Here is a 24994-nt window from a genome sequence, read left to right on the forward strand (position 1 = left end):
TTCCTATAGAGGGAAGTTAAGAAAATAAAATTATACAAAATTAGGATTAGAATAAACAAGGTAGATTTGAAACCTCCATTTCTATTAGGAGAGGCTGAAAACAAGGTACGGCTTGCTGGAATTGCAGCAAATTCACCATGTCTTTTCTAAGAAAATGGATTTTGTCCCTCTCAAAACACAGTTGATTTATGGAGCTCATTGTCATAGTTCAAGGTAGGGTTGAGGTTGCAAGTTTGGAAGGTTTTATAGATTGTATCTAGCAAGTTGCAAAATGATCAGGCTTAAGTAAAAGATGTATTTGTTAAATTCTTGAAGGGAATCATAAATACTGGTACTTTGAGACATAATGCAGTTGATAAATAGCAAGGGACAAAGTTTTCTCCCTACCACCACTTTCTTTGCATGGTCCTTTTGAAGTAGTTGGTACTCATAATTTTCTAGCTGAGACTAGCCACTGCTCAGATTTACTTAGGTCATTCCTCTCCTCTTCAGGTCACAGGGATGCAAATAATTCTTCCTGTGCCACTTTACAGGCAAGGTTTAGGTGGCTTTACAGTCACCTTTGTGTTTCATTCACAGGAATCAACTTCAGGAGAATCTCTGCAGCTCTTTAAGTGGAGCTGTGCATTCTGTGAAGATTGTTTGCGTGATATTCTCTCAGGAAACACCACTTTCATCCATGATTGATTAAAACTGCTTTAGGCATGAGAATATCTCAAAGGACACCTTATTATAAATGTATTGCCAGCTGCCCTGAGGGTGACATTATAACATTGAGGATCAACTGAGAAGACAAGCTAATTCAGGCTCAGCTGAGTTCTGGCCACAACGAATGCTTCATTGTTCAACTGGGTGTCTGAGCATCTCATTGAAATGGACATGACTTGGAGCTCAGTTGGTTTTATGAAAAGATTGAAGACCACTAAAAAGACCACGAAAGAGTGAAGTCCAGTACATATAATGTGGCTTAAAGAAAAAGAAACAAAATATCTAGGTGCTGTGAATGTGTTGCGCTGTCAGCAGTACTAGTTCATTTTTACTGGTTTTGTTTTTGCAGCAGGTCTGGTCTTTAGCACAAATACAGCCAGGACAGAATGACACCGTTTTTTAGTTTGATTGCTGACAGAGTTTCTTTTCCATTTTAACTCAAAAATACAATGGGGGCTATTTGAACAGAAAGAACTATTCATGCAGTAAAACTAGCATCTTGCTCACCAGCTTTGCTTAACCTGGGACTTGTGCTGATTCATGCAAAACTATCATTGAGGAAGAATATAGTGAAGTGTTGTAATTCTCATATAGTGAAACCAGTTAGTTCACCCTAAGGGTGCTGAAATGTTTTCACAGACTGAGCTTGAGATTCATCCGATTGGTTTATCCTCATGCTTTCACATAGCTTGCTATATTTGCTGGCTCTTTTGGACCCTAACATAGACTATTTGGGTGAAACCTAGACATCTGGCAAATGGTGGCCACACCCCACCTCTCCTGTCCAGGCATTGGCTTGATGTATGTGGGTGGACTGGGTCAGTACCCTTTGTTGACTACCTGTGACAGGGAAGAGGTTCCTCAAGTATCTCTACATAATTGAAGAAGATAGCACTGGGAAAGGGTTTTGTCCCTTGCTTCCCATATCTTTTGTACAGTCCCAGTTGTGCTTTTTACCTCCTCCTTACTCCTTAATGAGGGAACAAAACAAAAGTTTGGTCTTCCTACACAAGTTCAGTTTCTTTTATAGATGTTATATAAGCAAAAACATTTTCACACACCTTGCTGTTATGCACACAGGAAAGCTTTTCTTGCAGTTAACTATAGTGGATAAACCACCCTGCTTTTTTCCCATGCTCTTTGACAAGCACTGCACCTCTGCTCAGCAGGGATCCTCAATCCCATTCACACTCATCGCTGTGGTATTGTGTTCTACCTTACCTCTACCAGGTCTACTGCTAGTGTGGGATAATGCTGAATGTAGAACACACGCAGCTGACTTTTGGTCATCTGAGTTATACTTCAATCTGACTATGATCAAATCTAAGCTAATTGGGTCAAACCCAAACATCAGGCTAATCTGTACCTAGAGTTATATTTCCTGCTTTGGCCCATGCAGCTTTTCAGAAAAGACACAGCTAGGTCAACCTGATCTGTCATTAACCAGGTGTGTCCAGTCTAATATTATGGGAGAGAAAAACTTAATATTGCATTTCAGATAGAGAGAAGGGTGCCTCTAAGCAAGGCTTGAGCTTAAGGAAGTCCTGTTAAACGGTGTGCTGCCTGGTTACAGCCTGGTACTGCAGCTCCACCTCCATCATGTGATCCAGTGTGTCAGACTAGCATCTGTCATATAACCAGATCCACAGGATCTCTTGTTGAACCTTGGGAAGTCTTGGAAAAACAAACTGTTCATCTCCTTAAGCCATTAGGGAGTCAACTGCCTATTTACTACCATAGTGGTGAAATAAGTGCTTGGGAGGTGAAAGAGACCATGGCAGCACAGCATGTCTTCACATGCCCAAAGTGAAAATTACACCCATAAAAGCTGCCACTGCAATTTTGAGCTTGGAGCATTCTCCAGATCTCTCATAGTTAATACCGTGGAATGTTCCAGCTGTGTTTGTAGTCACAAATGTAGGATGGAAAGCCAGTCCATAATTTTCTACCCACTGTTTATAAATGCTGTATGTTCATAATGTGGGTTTTTCTTTTTCCTTCCCGTTGTCTTGACATAGTCTGACTCAGACTGGGGGGGGGGGGTGGGGGTATTTTTAATGTTGTTATACCATGAGAGGATGGGTTTTTGTTTTATTTATTTGGGTTTTGTCTGTGTGGCTTATTTTCCAGAGTTACTTCTACAACGATGACACTTTTAACTTCAACTACGCCCAAGCCAAAGCTGCCATGGGCAATTTTAGCGAGGCTGAAGAGGTATGTATTTACTTTCTTTAAAAAACAACAATGGAAACATTTCACACGTACTCCCCTCTTCCCTTCCTTTTCTCCCTCTAGATCTTCATGTTGGTTGAAAATAAGCAGGTTGTGGAACATCATCTTCCCCTTCTTAGAGGAACTGAAACTCTCAGTGAACACTATTCAGAAAAGATTATCTTGCTAATCTTGTAACGTGAGGGACTCATGCTGCTTGTGGTGCATCACAAGAGTGCTTGCAGCTATCTCTAATTGATCAAAGAATGCCCTCTTAATCAGATTTCCTACGCTTTGTCTGGGGTCCCAGGCAGTCTTATTGTTCAGACTGACTAGGGCATGCTGAGTAAAAGACACTGAATAGTTAAGAGCTTCTAGGTGTCCGTAGAAATTTGTGTTTAAAAAAATAAAAAAAAAAAAAAAATTTCTTCCTCTGGGAGATGTGGGAGGAAAAGAGGAAGCGCTCACTATCTTATTCAGCAGCATCCAGATGCAGCTGGAAGAGATTAACTTCTACACACAGCATTTTTTGTGTCTATGTGCAGTAGAAACTTAATTACAACTAAAATATGCAAAAGCAAATAGCTATTATGAAGATGGAAGCAACATTTTCCACAAGACCAGAAGGAAGACAAGCCAGAAAAGAAAACAACCATGTAGTCTAAAGTGAATCATATAGGTTGGTTGGTTTGGGTGGAGTTTTTTTGTTTGTTTTTCCTGTCTTTCTAACTTTTTAACTCTTTGGGTTTCTTGACAACAGAGCCCCCCTGGGTTGTTTTCTTTTTTTTTTTTTTTTCCTTCCTCCCCAGCACCCACCCCCTTAATTTCTGTGACCTGAAAGTGCATCTCTCTTTAAGAAAAATCTCCAAGACTGTCAGGCAAAATGGATATGTATTTCAATTCACCTACCTTAATTAGTTAGCTTAATGAAAAGGCAGGTGAGTATCTTAAAACTATGCTAGCAGGCTATGCTGATAAAAATGATAATGCTATAAGTAAGCTTTAGCTGCAGCCAGGCAACAAAGAAACACAAAGGTGTAAACTGCTGTTAATCCACATTTTTCCTCTTATGTTCTTACAAATGATTTTATATAAACTTGTGTTTTGTAGTTGGTGTGTTTAAATAACAGGATTATGTAACTAAATTGATTAGTCTGTCTTAATGTCTGATCTTTGCCTGTGATGACACTTTCATATAAAGATCACCCTTCCCCAGTGTCTCATAAACTTGTAAAATATCTCCACATGTAGCACTTATTAACTTATTAAAAAGCTTACCTCCCTGGACATAATGAAGTAAAACCTATGATGAAGTGCTACTTACACGGATAATGCTGCCTTTTTTTTTTTTTTTAATTTCTTCCCCACCCCCAAAATTAGGGGGTCAGCAATGTTTAACCAATAAAAATATCAGTAATTTGTGGAACTCACTGTTCCAGTATATACATCTGCTCCTATAAAGGTATTTTGAGTTTTGCCAGTAGCATGCTAGTATAGTTACAAAGATACCTGCAGAGAGGCATAAATAGCTGTTGTTTGGTTTTTTTCCCCTGTGAGTAAAGCCAGAGTACATTTTAAGATGTATAACTTCCCCCCCACGCATCCCTTTAGATGTAGAATGCAATAAACCTGTATTTGTACAGTAAGTTACAAAAGACGAATGTTTTGCCTTGGAACCTTACTGAAACAAAAATGGTTAGAAATGGCTTATTGCTGACTTGGAATGATCTCTGACATGTATGGGGAGGAAAGGTTCATATATATGTGAAACTTCTGGTATTTCAAGAAGATGCTAATGTAATTGTTTGCATTGCTTTCTAAACAAACACATTCCAAATAGCTTTTCCCACAGGCCCAGTGTTCCTTTGTACTGTTTGTGTTGCATGGCCGCCCACTGGCACTTGTTCAGAGCAGGCCCCACCCTCCGCACAGCTTGGTGTTTTGCAGCTGCAGAAGTCCCTTGATAAGCATGGCACTGTTTGAATCCTCCACCTACCCGACACAGAGAGATGCCTCTGCACTGTGCTTGCATACCCTAGCTCTTCTCATGAAGCAGTTGTTCATGTGGCTTAAGCCTTAGCTGCGTGTTGAAACGAGGCCAGGTCTGCCTTCTGTTTGTTTAAAAGTACATGCATGTATAATCTCTTATTTTCCTTCTTCCTGCAGGTGTTCCTTTTGATCCAGAGTGAGAAGATAAAGAATGATTTTGTTTACCTTAGCTGGCTAGCTCGCTGCTGTGAGTCACTTTACCCTCAACATTGCAGAATACAGATCCTCCTCTATTGCATCAGTCTTGGCAATCCACTTTCTTAATTGAATTTAATGTTGTAGGTGGACTCAGGACTGTGAAAGTGAAAAGCTGATTGCACTAGTTATAGTGTGGGTGGTTATTGCACCTTTCATACATCTGGCTTTAGCAAGCAATTACTGCTTCAGTGCAGTGCTGTTATAGTTCCATCAATGCAGCTTTGTCCTAACCAGTGAACCTTTTTCTTCTCAATTGACTACTCAATTGCTTGAGTGAAGGTTTTCTGTCTTAAAAAGACTGAGTTACAACTCTAAAATGTTCAGAGTAAAACATAAAATAGAAGCATCCATACTGGGTCAGGCCCAAGGGTCTGTCTAACCCCAGGAGTAGCCAATGTCAGATATCTAGGGAAGAGAAGAATCAGGCAAGCATACATGGTATGTTTCTACCATGTTGTCCGAATTCCTGTGCCTGAGGGATGTCCTTTATAATCTCCATGTTTTTTCTTTCGTAAACTTTTCCATTCTTCCCTCGAAACCAGAAAATTTTTGCTATGTTTAATATCCTATAGCAAATTTTATCTAGTATTTCTAAATTTTATTTAGTATTTCTTTTAAAACATTGCAGAGTACACCTCAGTACAGATACAGTGGCAGCGCCACATGCAAAATAGTATAGAGGTGGGCTTTTCTGATGACTCAGACTCCCTAGGCTAATTTGTTTTCCTTACAGTGCCTCAATACAAAAATGTTCATATGTGTATCATACAATTTTCAGTAGTTGTACTTGGAATGTAAATACATTTGGTTTGGAACATTATGCCATATCGCAGATGTGGTCAACATCTCTAATGTGATCTTTCCAGACAGGCATATCACACCTATGGATGCCTATCTATGGCTCTCATTTAGGACATGCCAGTTTATTTCCTTTTTCATTAAGCTGCAGTACCTGGTTGTGTTTGAGTGTTTCATATGTGAATGTTTTATGTGAATTTTTTTTTATGGGAGAACTCCCATTGCAAAGGGAAATCATGGTTCAGTAGACAGTGTTCATCCCTTTGATTCCGTGCTATAGTAGTTCTTTGACATACATCTGGGGATGCAGAACTCTTTGAAAGTGCTACTTACTATGCAAGAAGTAGAATCAACACCATGTTATCAATTAAAAATTTTCTAGCTCTTTCATAAGAGTTGCTATTTATTCTTGAGTGTGTCTTTTGCCATTCTGAATTCCTGCTAAAGTTTCAGTAGAGCTGCTGTATTCTTCTGTGTCTGTCTTAAAATTTTGATTTTTCATTCCCAAACAGCTGCTAGAATCCTTTGCAGAAACAACTGTTCAGTGATGAGTATAGTTATCTTTTTATGTCAAGTATGTAAATTACTATTAGATCCTTCTGGATAAAAGCTGCTGGAGAAATTACAAAGCATTATAATACATTCATGTCAGAGTATGATTAGGTATTGAGTCATAAACAATTCAATGCTGAAATATTTGCAAAGGGCAAAAAGCACCAGAGATGCATCTTTTTGGATGCTAGACAGTATTTTTTTGTTTAATATTATTATACTATTTATACCAAATTCTTCTTGAAAAGAAGGTAAAAAAACTATTGAATTAGCACAGTACTCCATTTCTTTAGATAGAGGGGTTGGTATTTGGAAATTAAGACCTGGCTGTTTGCCACTGTGTTATGGTATCTGGAGCTGATGAAAGAAAAATCTGATTTGATGTCTTGCTGCCTCCTAAATGAGAAGTGTCCATAAATTCTGTGATTTGGCGTTACATGTTTATTGTTGATATTGCCACCCGTTCTACCTGCGACCTATGTATTGGCAAAGTGGGCACAGATATAATAAGCTAAAAAGTCCCTCTTTTGAAAGAGAAGAGCGTTCCATGTGTGAACAACCAGCTACTCTGTGAGTAGCTGGCAAGACTTAATTTCATTTTCTTTTCTCCCAGTACTTGAATGAGTCTGGAATTACCAATATCAACCTCAGATTCAACAGAATGGGTTCTTATCTCCAGAAAATCAAACTTTAGAATTCTTTGTATTCAAACACCCTTGTAGAATTTCCACTAGCTGAGATGGAAGATTCAGATTCTTTTATTTCTAATTGTGTATAGCAGTGACGTTTAAAATTAAAGGCCAATGAAAAATTCTAGTCACACAGGCAAATTTAAAACCAGCACCAAATCTCAGGAATTTGGAAATATTTTTTCTAGTAGATGCATAATGACAAGTCTTGTTATGCTTGTAGGGGCTTCGCTCCCCCTCTCTGGTTTGCTATGATTCATGGGGATTGAATGTTTAGATTGAGGTGGGCACCAATTATTAAAGACCTCAGTTCAGTGCCAATTAAATTTTTTCTGTAAGGACACATAATCCTAAATCTCACTATCTAAATGGATAGCCACAGTTCATTGTCCTGCATAAAATAACTTCTCTAATGCTTTCCATTCTATTTCTTAATCACATCTGAAATCATGAGTTGTGCTTATTGTTGTATCTGTGAAATATAAATGGAGATGTAAACGCCATAATTATTCCTCTTGACGTTGGTATTCTCTGATTAATTGCTGTTATTGCTAGTAAGGCAGAAGATAAGGACAAGTCTCCCTTCCCAACCTCATGCTCACATTAAGCATGCATTTACATTAAGCAAAGAAATTTAGGAACATTTATTCCACCTGCCATTGGGTATTGTGGGTGGCATATTCTTTTCACAATCCCAGCTTTTTGTTGTTATTGCAGATATTATGAATAAGAAACCACAGTCGGCCTGGAAGCTCTATCTGAAGATGGAGACCTCAGGAGAGTCCTTTAACCTTTTGCAGCTCATTGCAAATGATTGCTACAAAGTGAGTCTTCTCTTTAGAACTTGGTGTATGGCATGTTAATTCAGTGATTGTACCAACAGCCACTTTTTTTATACTTTCCATCATTGTCATCACTAGTGAACTTTCTTTTATAACAGTAGGATGTCTAATAATGTAGGTGAATTGGCAAAGATTAGTCAGTATTTTACCCTACAGGCCTTCTTGGTAGACAGCCCACTGATTAAAACGTTGGTAAATTACTGCATGCTTGAGCTATCAATAACAATAACAGTTTCTTCTCCTGCTAGGGATTCATTGTTGGTAGAAATGACAAGAAACTTTTAAGAAAAAAAAATCTAGCATAGATTCAGCAAGGGCCCTCATGCTGCATTTTTTTCTGGGACAGCGTTATTTTTTCCTTAAAGCTTGTAATGGCAATGGGAGATACTCCTTTGTTAATCATAAGGAAATGGAAAGAGAATTCACACAACTACTATTCTATCTGCCCAAGAGGGGCAAAGAGACACGGTGTGTGTGTAGTCATTAGGAATAAAACTACTCAGAAAAAATGGTGAGCTTAACTGCGTACAGCAGGATCCCTGCTAACACGTAATAGTTCTTCTTTTGAACCTTTTCTAGAGGGGACTTTTAAAGACATGAGGTTAGACTAAGCTGTCTAACATTTTTAAAAGTCAAGCTAGACAAGACAATGTCCACTTTAGTAGGGATGCTCTGGGCATTTTAGAACCAGTTAAAATATATGCTACCTTACTTGTACTAAGCTTCTAGATTGTGTTTATTAGTTCTGATGCTCCATGCTAATACACTGCTGGCACACCTCCAAATTCTAGTTTATACAAAACTGTGTTAATAATGAAGAGATCTTGGGAAGCTGATTACAATTCTGCCTAAATTCCTAACATCTAATTCTTCAGACGGTGCTATGCACAGTGAGACTTAGCTCTGATTCAAGGTTTTTTGCTGTTCTGCAAAGCATGGAAAGAAGACATGAGAGCTTCATCCACAGAATGGATGTAGAGGCATATAAAGAAAACTTGTTTGAGAGGATTGTAAATGGCACTATAGGAGAAAGAAAAATTGGTTGTCCTATGCAGAGTACTGCTGTACAAGATTTCAGTAGACAATAATAGAATGCTGTATCCGGCAGCCTCTCTGCCATCTACAAGGATGATTGCACTGTGGTGGGACCTAGAGGGGTAGCAGCTCAGTGACAGGAGAAAAGGATGTTCTTTGGAAAAGTGTCATGGTGAGACACAGGCCACCCACTTTTCAGAATGTATTGGCCAGCTAGAAGGTAGACTGAAGTTATTTGGGGAGCAACCGTTTTAGATTTAAATTAAATATAGAATATAAAGCGAGATTGCAATTTTGTGTAAATATAGTAGTTCACTGTTTTAAGAAGGCAGATGTGAGAAGAGCAGAACACAGATAATGGGTGTAAAGCTCATGGAGCTGGTTCAGTGGAGCCTGATGCAAGTGAATACACAAGAGCTAGCAGCTATTAGCATAGGCTTATGAGCGATACAGCAACCAAACTTGCCATCATAGAGGAAAGATAGTAAACTGAGTCCTATTGGAAAGCCTCCCAATGATTCGCAGTTCAGCCAAGCTCTCCAAAGAGCAGCAATATCCGCATACTATCTGTAACATTCTTTTTTGCTGTTTCCTTCATCTGACAAAGTAACGTGTTATCAAAATCCTAACAAACACATAACTGACAGTCAGGAAATCTACCTTGTGATCTCAAAAGCATTATTCTAAAACTGAGCGAATTCTCTTGCACATCTTTCAAGTATTCAATCCGCCATCTCATGCTAAAAGTCTCGTTGCTCAAGCAAGTGGCTATGCCTCTGGTGTTTCCCGTAGCTGCAATTTATGAAAGCAAGTTGACAATCAGACCTTATGTAAAATCTCTCTGTAGACCATTTTAAGTCTCACTTAAATCAGTTGATTACTTTGCCTAAATTCTTCTCAAAACCTTATTGTACCCTAGAGGAGAAGCAGCTCCACACTTTGGATTTATCTAGAGCTCTTAAAAACTGCACTTACAGGACTACATTTTTCAGCCTAATTATGTGTCTACGTATGGCCATAAATGACTGCTCCAAAGACCAAGGAATTTCATTTCAAAAATGATTACTATAGTGTTATAACTTGTCTTTCTACACTACCAGCTGTTTGTACCTCTTCCCCTAAATGGCAAGGCCCATGTTGTTTGAGTTTATGTAGCATTTTCCAGTTGTTTCTGAAACATTATATTATATTGGAGGTCCACAGACAGCACCATAGCTGTAACTTAAGAAGGCAGTTGCACTAGGATTCACTCAACAGAATGCTGAATGAACATGGATGGATCAAGGTCAACAGTGTCCGGAGACTAGGTGTAGCTGGATGCCCCATTGCTATGCTGATAGAAGTTGTTCAGTGAGGAAGCTGGGATGCAGGTCTTCTGGCTAATTTCCTGCTGCTTTTCATGCAATAGCCCGTCTTATCCATATAGGGAACAGCACATGACTTGGGGTGAAGCTTTTGCGTCTGATAGAAGGAGGACATTAAACCAGTATCTGCTTAATGGAACTAGATCAGATGCCAGTTTGGAGAGATCAGTATTCAATTTTTTTCTTTTTAGCTGACACATCTGATACTGTTTATACTTACTACCTTTATTCCCATCCATTTAAGTGCTTGCCAGTCACTGTGGTTAAAATCACCATTTATGTGAAGAAAAGAGAATTATTACTCATTCTGTAGTACCTGTGCTTCTGTGACTAAAGTTTCCAAACATAACTCCCACCGCCTGTCCTCTTTTCTCAGCAGATGCAGGCTTCCAGCCACCAAAGGATGGGAGGTTGTGCTCAGCATACCTTCTGTGCTCTCTCATGGGAAGATGCTAGCCACAAACAACATTGCTATTCAGGCTTGCCCAAGTGAAGAACACTCACAGTCATAGATAAGGTCCACATGAGTTATGCTGACTTCAAAAGCCACAGTTACTGTGGTCACTCCTTCCACACTGACTGTTGCCAACCAGCTTGCTTCTTGTTCCCGTTTACAAGTAGAGAACCTAAGGCAGAAAAGATAGGGTACGCAGTGGATTTTCCTATGCTCAGGAAAAGTTTGGATTATAGAGTCACTGAATCTTATTTTGTACTGTACTGTAACAGTGAAGAAAAAAATTTAGTTCCAAGTTAAACCCAAAAGACATCCAAATATGCCTCTGTGACCATCTCTAGGTGAGGAAAAGTGGTTCCATTTACAAATGTTTGGAATAGTTTGAAGTTGATATTCTATCAAGAACTTTGGTACAGTCAGTACGACACTAGATAGGGTACCTTATAAAAAAAGAAGTTCTGTAAGCTAGTGTTATCTGTATATGATCAAAACAACAGTGCTGATCATTGCCAGCTAATAAAGTTCACAGTGCAGTTTGTCTATAAAATGTTCAAAGACATAGACCAGTAATGTTATAATACCACCTGTTTCCCTACGTAGAACTGAAATGTGCCTGTTCTGTGTCACTTGCTGCCTGCAGAAAAACAGGAAAATGCACATTGCTTCTGTGACTTACTGCTGATTTCAGAAAACTGAGCTCAAAAATTTTAATCCCTTTATGAAAGATGGTCACATAGTCAGGAATAATGTTTCACTTTCTGTGCAGATGCGTCAGTTTTACTATTCAGCCAAAGCCTTTGATGTTCTGGAGAGATTGGACAGTAATCCTGAATACTGGGAAGGCAAGAGAGGTGCTTGTGTGGGTGTCTTTCAGATGATTTTAGCTGGCCGAGAAGCAAAGTGAGTATTCTGTGTTGTATCTGAATTTATTTTGCTCTCTTCCTATTTCCAGTTAGCTGTAAGCCAGAATCATAATCTTAGCTTTAGGACTATGTATCCTCTTCCAGTTCTTTATTGACCTTTCAGAGAATCGACACTCTGGCCAGTGGTTCCATAAGCAGTGTTCAATTTGAAGTGTATCTTCCACACCAACAGTTATCAAATATATGGTGGAGAATAACTTAGCAGAGAATGTTATGAATTGTAGGAAACCAAAATACATTAGTCATTATACTAAGAAGAGCTAAGTTATACATGTAGTATGTTCATGAACTGAGGGAAAAGAACCTCACTTCATGTTGATGGCATAAGAATGGAAAACTGTCCCATGCCATTTTAAGGTTCGTAGAACAGAACTGAGGAAACATTTACTCAGTGCTGTAGGGAGGACATGATTTCTCTAAACAATGAGTAGATGAGACTGTGTTTTCACTAAAATTTGCTTTCTGAAAACACTGTCCATGTCAGACAAATATACTTACTTGATGAAAGCTTAAAGGAGATTATCTGTGTTACTGATAAGTTTGTTTTCGGCCCATTTCACTGGATGGGAGAATGAGAGTGTGTAGTGAGTCTGTATTTAAGAACTGTTCCCTTGTGAATATTCTGCTGTGATGCCAGATGGCCGTTCTCCCCTGGCCAAAGTTGCTGTTTCATACATGACTGGTAGGTGTGTATCTTGGCTTCTACACCTTCCTTGTATTCCCTTCTCTGCTGAAATAATCTCATTAACTACTGCACCCTTCAAGTGTCCTTTTAGCAATTACTGCAGTAGATGCAGTAAAATACACATAGCTTGCCTGTTTTTCAATATGCATACAAGTTCTTGCTGTAAAGTAGCTGGCAAAGTGCAGCTTTTACTGGTTTATCCTATTGGTAATGTTCATTTCCATGTTATTTGTATTTATGTGTAAGGTGCTTTGGCAGCGTTAAACTAGATGTTGCCATACTGAAGACTAGCAAGTAGCATTAAAGGGAAAAAAAAAGTTTGTTCTGGGGAACTATTTTGCAAGAGTAAGGATTTATATATAAATACGCACACGTGTGTGCACTAAACTCCAAACTAATTACACTTTGCTGATTTTTTTTTTTTACTTTTAATTTCTTTCCTTGTTGCAACTGTATACAAGATTCTTTTCTTTTTGGTCCCCTGGGATCTAATCTACTGTGCATTTTTACCTGTTCCTGCTCTGCAGATGAATGGACCTCTCTGTCTAGGAACCATGTTTTGCAAAATAGTTTGGATGTGGGTGGTTGTTTATTGTATCAGGTGGGTCTCACCCTCATTTAAATCTTTGCTTTTCACCTTTTTAGAGAGACTCTGCGGGAAGTACTGCATCTTCTGAAGAGCACTGGTAATTCTCAAGTAGAATACATTGTCCGCATCATGAAAAAGTGGGCCAAGGAGAACAGAGTTCCTGTTTAAGTCAGTGCCACAAAACGAACAGGGTCAGTTACTATTGTGTGTGTGGCTGCAAGATGTGGGTCTTGGTTTCTCCTGTGCATTCTGGGTATCTCCTTCCTTGCAGGACTTTAGACTGTCAAGCAGGTTGACCCAGCTGAGCAACAGCATAGTGCAGTGAGATTGCAAAATGTTGAGCAAGTGGGTTTTTTCATTAAAGCTTTATTGGTACTTTTTCTGTTGCACCACTCTCTATTCCTCATTCAAAGTTTCTCATTTTTTTAGTAGTAATTCCAAATGTCCACAAGTCAAAGTGCTCCTCAGATGTTCCCCAGATTTCTTAACACAAGTTACTGGAGTGCTTGGGGGTGGGGTGGGGACAGGACGGGGTCAGCAAGTCTTCTGGCCTCTGGAGAAGAATCATTTGTTAAATGGCTGAGACAAATCTACTTCAGCAAGAGGTGGAATGTGGCAAGTAGAGAGGATGACGGTGACAACCAAAAGCCAGTACTAGAGTATCAGATAATACATAAAAGACTTCTATATATTACCTGACTGGGGTGAAATACAAACCGTATTCTGCGCACTGCCTTTTTCTGGATAAATCTCAATAACTAATACCTTAATCTCTTATTTTTGTCTATAAGGATTGTTTTCTCTCCTACCATTAATTCTGAAGATGAAGGTTAATCAATCCAAAATGCCAAGCTCCAAAGTGGCTTATTTGCTTTCTAGGCTGGTAGCAAAGCATGACGGTACCATCTTTTTCAGAGCATGGAGATTTGACCAACTGTATTGTTCAGTCTTGCTTTGAGGTGTGACACTCAAAACATGTATTCATGTTAATATAATTGAGTAATCCATTTAGTTTAGCAAGAACTGGATGTTTTGAATAATTTTCTTCAGCATTTACCACCCTAGTTAGCAATATATTTATTATATTTTTTGATTTATTATACTCTCCTGTTTTCTAAGGAGAACAGTTCAGGGAATACATAATTCTAAAAGAAGGCAACAGTTGTAACATAGAAATGTATTATATGTTTTGCAGTGAAAAACATTTGTATATTATTTGTAAAAGGAAAATTTACAATTTGTAAATTTGTAAAATATGGAGTATTTTTTTTATCTTTTGGGGGAAACTCAGAATACTGTATTCTCTACTGTCTGTGCTCTAATTAAAGCTCTTAATTGAATCTACAATTGAACATTGGTCTGTGTTGCTTCATACTGAAGAAATTGAAATAGTATATTCATTTTGCTGTGGAAGAGGGCAGATTTGTGACTGGTTGTTAAATGTATGTTCAATAACCAGTCAAAGGCAAGCCAATGGCCTTGGTCCTGATTTTATGGTGGTTTGATGCTGAAAATAAGGAGGCTGGGTGTATAAAGAACGTATACACTTTTCTGCCATATAGCATGTCAGTATTTTTACTGCTTTAAGCAAAAACTGTGGGTATCATCATTCAGGTATCTAGAATTACATTGATAGTTGTGGCTACTTGCATTTACATGTATTTACATCTAGAAAACTGATCCATCATACTAGCAACAATAACAGAGCCTTTCAGCAGGGGCAATGTTACACTGATTCAAGAGAGGTGTGAAAGGACCAGTATTTTCCCTGAAAGCAGTTAGAAAACACCTTTCACGTGTAAAAGGCATTTTTGTTTTCCCTCCCACTTTAATTAATTTGGAAACAGATCGGGAATACAATTATGAGTCTTGGTACAAAGCTTCAAAAAATCATGTTGGTGGCTTTGTAGCAGATGTTAAATGCATCTAATTACTCCCTTTATTGAAGCCTAACCTGCAGGAGAGCTGAAGAGCATCCAAATCCATTGCACACCATTTTACATGTTGGTTGAATCTTCTGAAATAAGTGTGATGGCATTGCAACATAAGGGCTTGGGGACTAATTTTAAATTCTCTGTCCGTGACCAGTGAAGAAGTTTCTGAAAACTTCAACTTTATTCACTGTAGTCACAGAGTCATATTTGATATCCTAAATAATGTGGGTTTTAGCACAGTGCATTTTATCGACTGGTAATAAAGCTTTTGTCAATTAAGACATAAAGAACAGGGGACTGCAGGGCTTTGCCTTGAGCAGTGACGAAGTAAAAGATATATTACATATTGTCCTAGCATTTAGGGTCTTGGTAATGGAACAGATATGTAGGTACTATTATAATGCAGAACAAGAAAAGTGCTGAAATATTGGTGTTTATTTTACCTTAGAAATACGTTCTAAGAACATCTTCTGTTGTTTAATCTGAGGTCATGTTCAAAGGACAGGGGTGTGAATAGGAATTGCCTTAGCTGATGCAGAAAGGGAAGTTAATAAAGAATTTCTAAAGCTGTTTCTCAAGGTACAGCTAACAGAATTTTATCCCTGCCCATTTCCGTATTTTCCTGAACTGTGGAAATTTAAGGAGTCAAGGTACTCTGAATAGGACAGCTAGGAGTGAAGGTAGATGTGGAGAAAAACAACAACAAAAGTGATCTATACAGAACAAGCAGGCAGTGAAGAATACATGTGCAGAGTCAGGGAAACAGGTAAGTTTATTGAGTTGGGAGTAAGTGAATATAAAATTGAAACAGTGGCATTTCAGGTAATGTAGTGGAAGAGAGACTAAGGCAGAAAGAAACTGCTGCATCATTAGAATTTCAAGGAAGAGTATGGAACATACAGTTATTTCTTAGACTCTGAATAAGCATCTGATTCTGGAAAATAAGCTATAGAGAATGCAGAGAAGGTACTGTGCTAGCAATCATATCATTAATAGTGACCAGTAGAGAAAGCCAAACCCGAAACAGCGTGTAACTGCTTTTAGTTGGGTGCTGACCCATTCCTGATAGATAAGGAAGGTGACCTTTAGTTAAACTTGGTAATGCCTGAACAACACTTACGCCAATAACATCTAAGTGAATTACACTGCAGGGGAGGACATTTATCCTGTCTGTTGCTGCAAGTGAGTTCCAGGATAACATCCGTTTTGGCCAGCATCTGAACTGATCCAATACAGCAGCAACCCTCTTGGATTAATTCTGGAATCCAGTATATAATTTCTAAGTGCAGTAACAGCTGGAGCCGTGTACTAAACTGGAGGGGGCAAGTTCACTGTGAAGGAAAAGTCACGTTATGTTCCAACTCTGTGGACTGTAGCAGGCTTTTAGGTTCATGTGGTTCCCTCAGCTTGGGGATCATTCATTGATCTTCATAAGAAAGTTGTCTAAGGTTGAACAAGGAACTTGGCCATTAGCTAGTAAGGCACAAAATAAGCAATTACATGTATAGCTGTTGCTACATGTAGCTTCACAAGATGGGAGCTATACATATATTGAGGAACACATCTGGGTTTTGCCCATTGGTTTACTCTTTAACCAAATTTTCCCTGTATTATCTCCAGAAGCAATTTCCAGTCACTCTTTTTTGAGTTTCATTTCCAGACTTCCCTCTCCCCATTTCATCTATTCATATGACCACTGATTAAGCGGATAATTGCATGAAAGTGTCACCAGTAACCATTAAAATCAAGTCTTTAATCAACTACTAGATAATCTGGCCTGACCCTAAATGTTGCAAGATGGTAGATTTCATCTGCTAATCTTTGTGTTGAATCCAGTAACTTGGATTTCCATAAAAATATTTGCCAGAAAAACTTAAAAGTCTTAATTTGAAGGTGGATAATGAAAAATCCACAGTTTTACTTTGCAATTTATTCAAATTACTAAATTACCTTTGCTCTTTTAGAAATTGTACCTTAATTCTAAATTCAGTTTGGCCTTGGTTTCTAATATTTGATTCTTCCAATGTTCATCTTTGCTGTTAGTCATTAAAGCCTAGCATTCTTTGTTTTGGTTTGGTTTTTTGGTGGTGGGTTTTTTTCATTTTTAGATATGCATAGCAAGTCACCTCTGTATTGAAGGCAGCATCCCTTGTAAGGGATGTTGGAAGTTTTCCAGGCTGGAAAACTGGCAATCAGTTTGTCAACAGATTTTTTTTTTTAAAAAAGGGGCCATGAAGCACTGGGCATAACTTATCACTGTATGTGACACTGGAATATGCTCCTCCATACTGATGCTCACTATTCTCCTACACATGTACTCAAAGAGTCCATTCACCCTTTTTGCCATATTATCACAGGGGGAGCTTGCATTACATTGCTTCTTGACTGTGACATGACATCTAGGGTTTTTCCAGAACTGGTATTTTCCAAGGATACAGTCTACCCTTCAGAAGAGACAGCCTACCTTTAGCTCTACAAAAAATATATTTTGTTCGAATGGGCTCAGTTTTCCAGCTTAGGCAGATCACTCTGTGTGACTACCTTATCCTTGCTAATTACTAGTCTGTTTCTCTGCAGCCTTTTATTAGTGCTGTTTTACATCTACATCTGGATCATCAAGGGATATGTTGGATCTCCGTCTTTCCAGCACCTTACTAAAGTAAATCCCCGAAACGTTCTATTAATGGTGACTGATGGCTACTTTTCATTATTTGTCATTCTCAACTTATTTAACATGTACTTTATGGATATTGTATTACACTATTCTTTTAAATTAATTATATGACATTAGAAATTTATATATTGCATTTGTATAACTGCAATATTGTTGTATTCAGCTAAACTTGTAAAAGATCCATGTCATGGGAGCTAATACTTCCCATTCATTCTTTATTAGATGAACCTTACAGCATCCTAGAAAGATTGATGGAGTCCAGTTGCTCAAAGCTGCTTGCAGAGTTGGAAACAACTTTTTTTGCCCTGTAATCACATTTAGAAGCCACACACCAAAAGCTTACTTTTGACTTTGTAGAGTTTAAACTTTCATTTGGAACAATTAAAGCAGGCATTTCACATCTCTGGGCAATGGAGAGTTCCTAAATTCCTTATAGGTCTTGCTTAATTGATGAATTACACTAGCATCTATTTATAGATTTAAAAATAAAAATCTATATTTAGTAAGAGCTGTGACTTTTGAGAAGACACAGCGTATTCTTTAAATAAAAAGAGAACTTCTGTTTTAATTCATACTTACACATTGTGTTGTGCTTAATTGCTCCACATTATATTATTCTTAGTAATTCTTTAAGAGAATTTAAAATAATGAATGCAGTAAAATAAGTAATGGTCTTTAAAATGTTTTTACAAGTAGATCTTCAAGAACCTGGGACTTAACTTATTTTGACAGGAAATATGCAATGGGATAGTTTGTAGCAGTTCTCAGATACAGCTAAATCTAACTGAAAAGTGGAATACTACCTATGCTGTTGTCTCTGCATTGCACTTGCATGGACCTAGGAATTGCATTGCTTTTTTGGAGTCCTCAAACCACACTTTAAGCTGACCCTTAACTAGGGAAGAGTGATGAGCCTCAGACTCCACCAGCTGTTCCTTGATCACTGTAAGCAACTTCCATGTGGTCAGTTCTGTGAAAAACCACACACAACAATGCAGAATTATGTAATATACAATAACATGTTTTAAGCATACATATAATAATGTTGAGATGGTTTATGTCACGTAGAAAAGAACCATGCTTCAATTCTAACAGTTACTTTGTGCATTGTAACACCTATCATTTTCTTTGACAATTTTGTCCTTCTTAAGCGTGATGGGATCATGATGCCTGTCTACTCTAAAGCTACTGGTAATCTTTTTCTTGCCTCACATCAGTGGGTGAGGCCACTACATGGGTAGCCATTAGGTGACAAAACACAATGTCTTACTTTGCAGAGCTGGTGAATTAATTCATATCACATGAAGTAAATGTATCTCTTGAATACACAAGAAATTACAAGAACTGCTAAACCAGGTCTTAAACTGCCTGGTATGTTCCCAATACTGATGGTTATCACAATATTGGTATTCTACAAGTTTAATCTTACTTTTGTCTGACTTATTCATGATGCCACATGTGCTGAACTTAGTCATCACTGAACAAACTGGGAAGTTATTTATCTATATAAAACAAAGGTGTTCTTACCCACCTTTTAAAGGCAGAAGAGCTATTTCCAGGTCACAGCAAAGTAATTTCTGAGGCAAGCTTTACAAGACTTCCCACTCAGTTTAGCTAGTTATTCCCAAACAGGTTCTATCGCTGCGTCCGCTTTTCATTTCTGCACGTTCTCCTTCCCTACTGAGTGTTTTCCCTTCCCACCTATCCACTAACGTGACTGGCCTTACAGGACTACCACAAAGTACTGCCAAAGTACTGCTGTTTTCCACATCTCTCTTCCTCCCCTCGCCCCACCTCTGAGCGTTACTTGCCTCGCTCTGCTTCACAGGCATTCTAGGCAAGATTTATTCCAATTTGTAAAATATGCTAAGTCCTATGGAGGACCAGAAATCAGTACGACACTAAGAAATAACTCAGTCTCTTAAAACCGTGAGGAAGTATTCAGATAAGTACTCAATATAAGTTACATTGTTAAGTGTACAGTCAGATTTAAGGGGGAATTCTTTTAAGGCCAGGAAAATTATATTTGAAATACAGCTGTCATACAGAAAATGTAGATTGTTTTCACAAGCATTTCTGATATGTAGCATCCACTCTATTCTTAAGATCGTCACTGCTATTGCTGCTATTCTACACTTGTTTTAATATGCTCAAAAATCTTTAAATTTCATATGTCTTCTCAAAATACAACTTGAGGTGGTAAGAAAACAGCATTTAATAAAATTCCATTTGTCTATTTAAATTATTCATGTATGGAAAATCGTTTTTCATAAGTAATTTTTCAGATGCTATTTTTAATGCTGTGGCAACTCAACAGCAGCTTTGTGTTGAATCTGCAAGCTCGGTATGTAGTTAATTCTCGGTGATGAATATGTGCTTTGCTTTTTGAAGGCAATTTGGCTAGGAAATAAAATCATGGAAGTATGAAAATGCTGAACTGCACATGCAAAGTATGCTTCTGACTATTCTGATCATAAGCTTGTATGAATGTTAAAAACATGGTAATTTGTTTATGCAATCACCCTCAGCTGTCTGTGATAATGTGCACTTATTCAGATGTAGAACTTTATATAAGTAAAAGCAGTTTCCGAAGTGCTGAGAGGCATTGAAAAAAAATGGTTAGGAAACGGGAGTTTTTGTAAAATCAGTAGGAAAATCAAAGGAGGAACTAAAGAAAAAATAAAGAAAATTCCTCCAAGGTCACAGCCAAATATTATGTTGTATGTCTTTATGACTCCTAGAAGGTTGCTTTGCAATCTACATATGTATTATATGTAATTCTCCTTTTTGGGAGGGTGAACATTGCTTGACAGTTGTTTCCTGAACAGTAAGTGTACTCATTTTTAATATATTACAGTATTTAATAAATAAATTTCTGATAATTACTAAAGTATTTGTATTTCACTAAATAACACAAAACATCACAGTGGCGAGTGACCAAGGCTAGTCTGGCCTGCAGTCTGACCGCCTCTGTTTTCATGGGCACTGAGAGAGTGTTTGTCTTGTCCTAGGTCAGCACTCACAAGAGAAACCCTCAGCAAGAGCAAATCTATGCAACATTAGCTTTTGTATTGCTGAGAATTACTTCCAGACCCTTTTACCTCATTAAACAGCATTACTACTGCTTTTAGTGTAGAAATTGCCATTCAAGCTGAGAATTCCCTACACGGCCAGTCTTTGTTATTTGTGTTACAGGTGGGTGGGGTAGCTACTTGAAATTGTGACTCATATATTCTTGTGTGGTTTTAATTACTACTGGAAGAATAAAACCAGCAGAGATAAGACAATAACCTGACTCCAATGTTTCAGACAGGCTGGTAATCTTCGGCTGCCTCCAGGGGTGCCGGCCTGATGGAACAGGCTTTTCATCGGAGATAAGCATCCCATACTGCAAGTATCTTTAAAGAAATGGAGCAAATGAAGAAAAAACTGAGGGACGACTCCCCAGAGCACATAATCCCTCTCAATCTAGGTGTTTTTACACTGTCAAATGGGCAGGTGTGAATCGTAAAAGAGCTACCATTAAGGAAATCTGTTATTTCCAAAGGCAGCTCCTTTTCAATGTTAAACTCAGCTTAAGCACGGTTTAAGTGACATTGTTAGACACAATCAACATGTGAGACAGATGCTCCTCGGTTTAAGTTTCTTCACAAGTTCATTGAATTCCACTCCCTTTCTAGATATTTGTATTTCTAATTAAAAAAGCTTTTTGTGTGTGTGTGTTACTGGGTACTGCTCTACAAAATCTCTTCTGTGTTTATTTCTTCTTATTATTTCTTTATGTACCCCTTCTTGCTACTCGTTATATCTACAAGCAAATGCCAGGATTTTAGCTAAAAGGTTATTTTATCTTCGTTAATTCAGTGGTTTTAATTTTCTTGTGACCACTTAGAAGGTATCTAATTTTTTTGCCTCTGTTTCTTCCTCCTTCTTAGAAAAGTAAAGGGTATACCTGTAAGGAGGAATTTCCTTTTAGAATTTAGAAATTTTATAAATGTATACCTTAAACTAATCTTCACTGCTTGGCAGAGAAAACCTTTCAGATGCTGACATTCCCAAATTAATTTCAGTTAAGACACGGAGTTCACACACCACCTCACCTAGAATCATTACTACTGGCGAAGTTTACAGCTTATTTGTGAGCCTCAACTGAGTTCACCCTTAACGTTAGGAAAGCTTAAAGACGAAAGTCGCATGCTTGTTCTGGCAAGGAATCTTGACACCGGAAGCAGAAACAATTATTAACAATTAAGTAAAAAATAAGATGTAACTAGAAAAGTGTTCTTATCTTGTTAGTTAGAATTGACTTTGCTACCGTTATCTGAGGGAACAAATTACCAGCATTCTGCTTGGTAAATGCACCCACTTAAGAGCTGATGTTTAATGTCTTAATATCTCACCCCTCTCCAGCATCGAAAGCTGTTCCCAACAGCAGCTTCCTGGAGCAGCTTGCTTTTCCTTGGCCAAGATGCAGTTCTTCTTTCCATTTTCTCTCATCCTTTTTGTTCTTAATCTGCTGTTCCTTGTAAATGCAGCATTTGAAGCTTTTCATTTTCTCTGAGGTTCCTTTAAGTTAATGATCTTATTCTATTTATTAGCTTAAAGAATGTTAATTCTGTAGTTCATAAAAATCACTAGTCATACAGAAGTTGTGTCAGTTTTGAAGTTTTCATTGAGAAATTGCACGTGAACAGCACAGATGATAGGTAACCCACCCCCCCGCCTTTGGTTGAGGAACTCACACTGCCATGACAGATGCAGTCCTGTAAATCCTTTTACTTTTCTAACATGAAGACTTGCCCTAGGTTTCTAGCTTATTTTTAACATGAGATAAAAGCCAACATTTTGTTTTCGTCAGCTACCTCCTAGATACCTAGTACTGCCATTTATGGTGTCCTGGCACACCACGCGGTATTGGAAGACCATTCCTCATTTCAGGAAGTGAACAAAAGATGCACCTAAATCCACTTCTAAAGGTAAAAAGTGTTTCCGGTTACAGGAGCAGTAACTACTTTTTGAATAAAAATTGTTGCTACTCTTAAAACTTCCTATTGTCATTGAAACCTTGAACTTTTCATCAGGTTTGTTCAAAGCTTTTCTTGAAATTCTTGAAAGGAGCCCAGTGTCTCATAGGCTCAAACTTTCACTCTCCAAGCAGTAAGGTTTGACCAGCACACGGGCAGCACTATACCAACGCATGGAATAAAGTTCATGGTCACAGTTCCTCTGCCTTGAAATTGCAATAAATGAGTATTACTGCCGTGGTAAAGTATATCCTAATTACCTGAAGCTAATGCACTCTTTCTACTCCCAACATCTTGCATTTCTCTACCTGTCTACAGTCCTTCTAAACCACTGTTTACTTCACTGAATAGAGTACTTTGGACTTTTTAACGATGTGGCAGAGCAGCTGGTAACAACTCTAAGCACACATGCCTGAGCAGAGAAAGCTAGAAGTATGTTCTGCAGGAAACAGTATTTTTAATTAAAAGAATTTAAAAAAAAAAAAAGATAAGGGGGCAGGATCCTGTAGATAAAAGCAATTAGTTTTCCAAATGATTTGCAGGGCATTGGTGCTTGGTTTTGGAAAGAGAGCGGTTTTTTTACTCCTTGATTCTGGATCTGGCAGGAAGCAACTCAATAAAACTGTAGGATGGAAGACAAGTTCAAAAAAAAGCACACTTGAGTTCAGAAAGCCTCATTAAATAGAAAGCCAGCAATGCCAGCCACACTGTTGGTGCAGTGGATTCTTGTGATGCAGCAGCAGTTGTAGTAAAAGCTACACAAACACCACCCTACCTGCAGCTGTATCATCTCCTGACACAGGAATGAAAGTTGCAGCTGCTGTGGCAGCAGTTTCTGTGAAAGGACCATGAGGATCAACAAGATGTCTGGTTGGACCATAAGAAACCAAGACACCAGGAGGATATAGTGAGGAAGCAACCCATGGAAAATGAGGATATTCTCACAAAAAAACCCCAAAGCCCAAACCTGGTAGAAGTATCTCTTGGAGACTCTTGAGTGGCTGAGATCTGACTGGCACAGGCATGACTTGGCTACCAATATAGCTCCTACCTCAATGTAGGTCCCAGTGCTCACCTTAAGCAAAGCAGAAGACAAACTGCCATCCTGTGCCACCTAAGCTTGAGTGGGGAAACTTATTGATATAAGCAGAACATGTTTTCCCCTACATTCCCATCCTAGGGCAACAGCCTCACAGCTCATGGAAGTAAAGTATTCACCCTTTGAAACGGAAAGCAAGCTCCCTGGAGATAGACACAACTGATCATAAGGACAGCTCTGCCTTCTGATGGGACCCTGGGCCTGCTGCTGTGGGACAGCCAGCCCAGAGGAAGCCGCACAGGCAGAACAGCAGCTTCCATTAGGTCCAGGAGAGCAGCTAGCACTGGTCTGTAACGAAACAGGGTACAGCTCTGACTCTAACACAACGAACACTAACAGCCCAAAAGGAAGAGAGCGCTAGAAGTTTGTCTCCCAGACAGAGAAGCAATCCCATGGCAGAGCAGGAGGATCCCACCTGCAGCAGAGTAGAGGCCTCTGGTAGCTTACGGGGCTGTCTCCGACGTTTTCTGTATTCGAAACAAAGTCAGGTCAAAAAACTTCCACTCACTGATGTGGCCGTAGCACCTGTAGTTCTGAGCATCCGCTTTGCATGATCTGCTCATACTGGCTTTCACCAATGAAATAAAAAGCAGCTTCACATTCACCTCAAAATTACCTTCTTTCTGCAGTTGTTACATTTTCTTTAAACTCTTAATGTGCCTCTTTCAAGAGATGCTTCCATTATTAAGTGTCCTTCAGCTAACATACAAAAGGAAGGAACTATTTTAGCACGGTCATATCCTGAGAGAAAGCAAAATAATTGGCAAAACATATCTAATTACTTTATTTTATTTTTTTTATTTTGTGCTCCACTGGCACTGTGCTGCACCTAGTGTGCGCCACTAAGTGCAGCACATTATACTATGTACAAACAATACCTGAGACAGAGCTTAACGCCAAAGAACAGAACAGGAGGCAGAACAGAAGAACAATGATGAAAAAAATACAAATCTAACTCCTCTTGAAACTGTTTGATATGGCACAAGCCTGGAACTCTTCTGGTGTATTCAAAACTAAATTCCTGGAGAACTTAAGATCTAGTGGATTCGGTTTGTTTCTCCGGAGTCCTTCCTGAGTGCTTCCAGTATCTTAGACCAAATGTAATGATAACATGTTCCAGTAACTGCTATGCTTGGATCTGCTGCCAAGTTTCTTTCTGATTTAGT

The 24994-nt window shown here is 38.5% G+C and overlaps 1 protein-coding gene across 4 annotated transcripts in view; it reads left to right on the plus strand.

Annotated features, from left to right (window-relative positions):
- IFT56 (intraflagellar transport 56) overlaps positions 1 to 17099 on the plus strand; it is a 52078-nt gene extending 34979 nt beyond the window's left edge. Inside the window, exons 14-19 of one of the 4 annotated variants that reach the window (XM_075499153.1) lie at positions 2839 to 2922; positions 5086 to 5155; positions 7923 to 8029; positions 11667 to 11800; positions 13154 to 13288; positions 16183 to 17099. In XM_075499153.1, coding sequence (XP_075355268.1) covers positions 2839 to 2922; positions 5086 to 5155; positions 7923 to 8029; positions 11667 to 11800; positions 13154 to 13265 — 507 coding nt within the window. In that variant the 3' untranslated portion in view covers positions 13266 to 13288; positions 16183 to 17099. Of the gene's footprint in view, positions 1 to 2838; positions 2923 to 5085; positions 5156 to 7922; positions 8030 to 10822; positions 11227 to 11666; positions 11801 to 13153; positions 14420 to 16182 lie in introns of those variants that run through there. The other 3 variants (XR_012775352.1, XM_075499165.1, XM_075499159.1) reach the window with 3 other exon arrangements.
- Positions 17100 to 24994: the final 7895 nt, after the last annotated feature.

The sequence above is a fragment of the Mycteria americana genome, chromosome 1 (assembly GCF_035582795.1).
Source record: "Mycteria americana isolate JAX WOST 10 ecotype Jacksonville Zoo and Gardens chromosome 1, USCA_MyAme_1.0, whole genome shotgun sequence".
Classification (NCBI taxonomy): Eukaryota; Metazoa; Chordata; class Aves; order Ciconiiformes; family Ciconiidae; genus Mycteria; species Mycteria americana.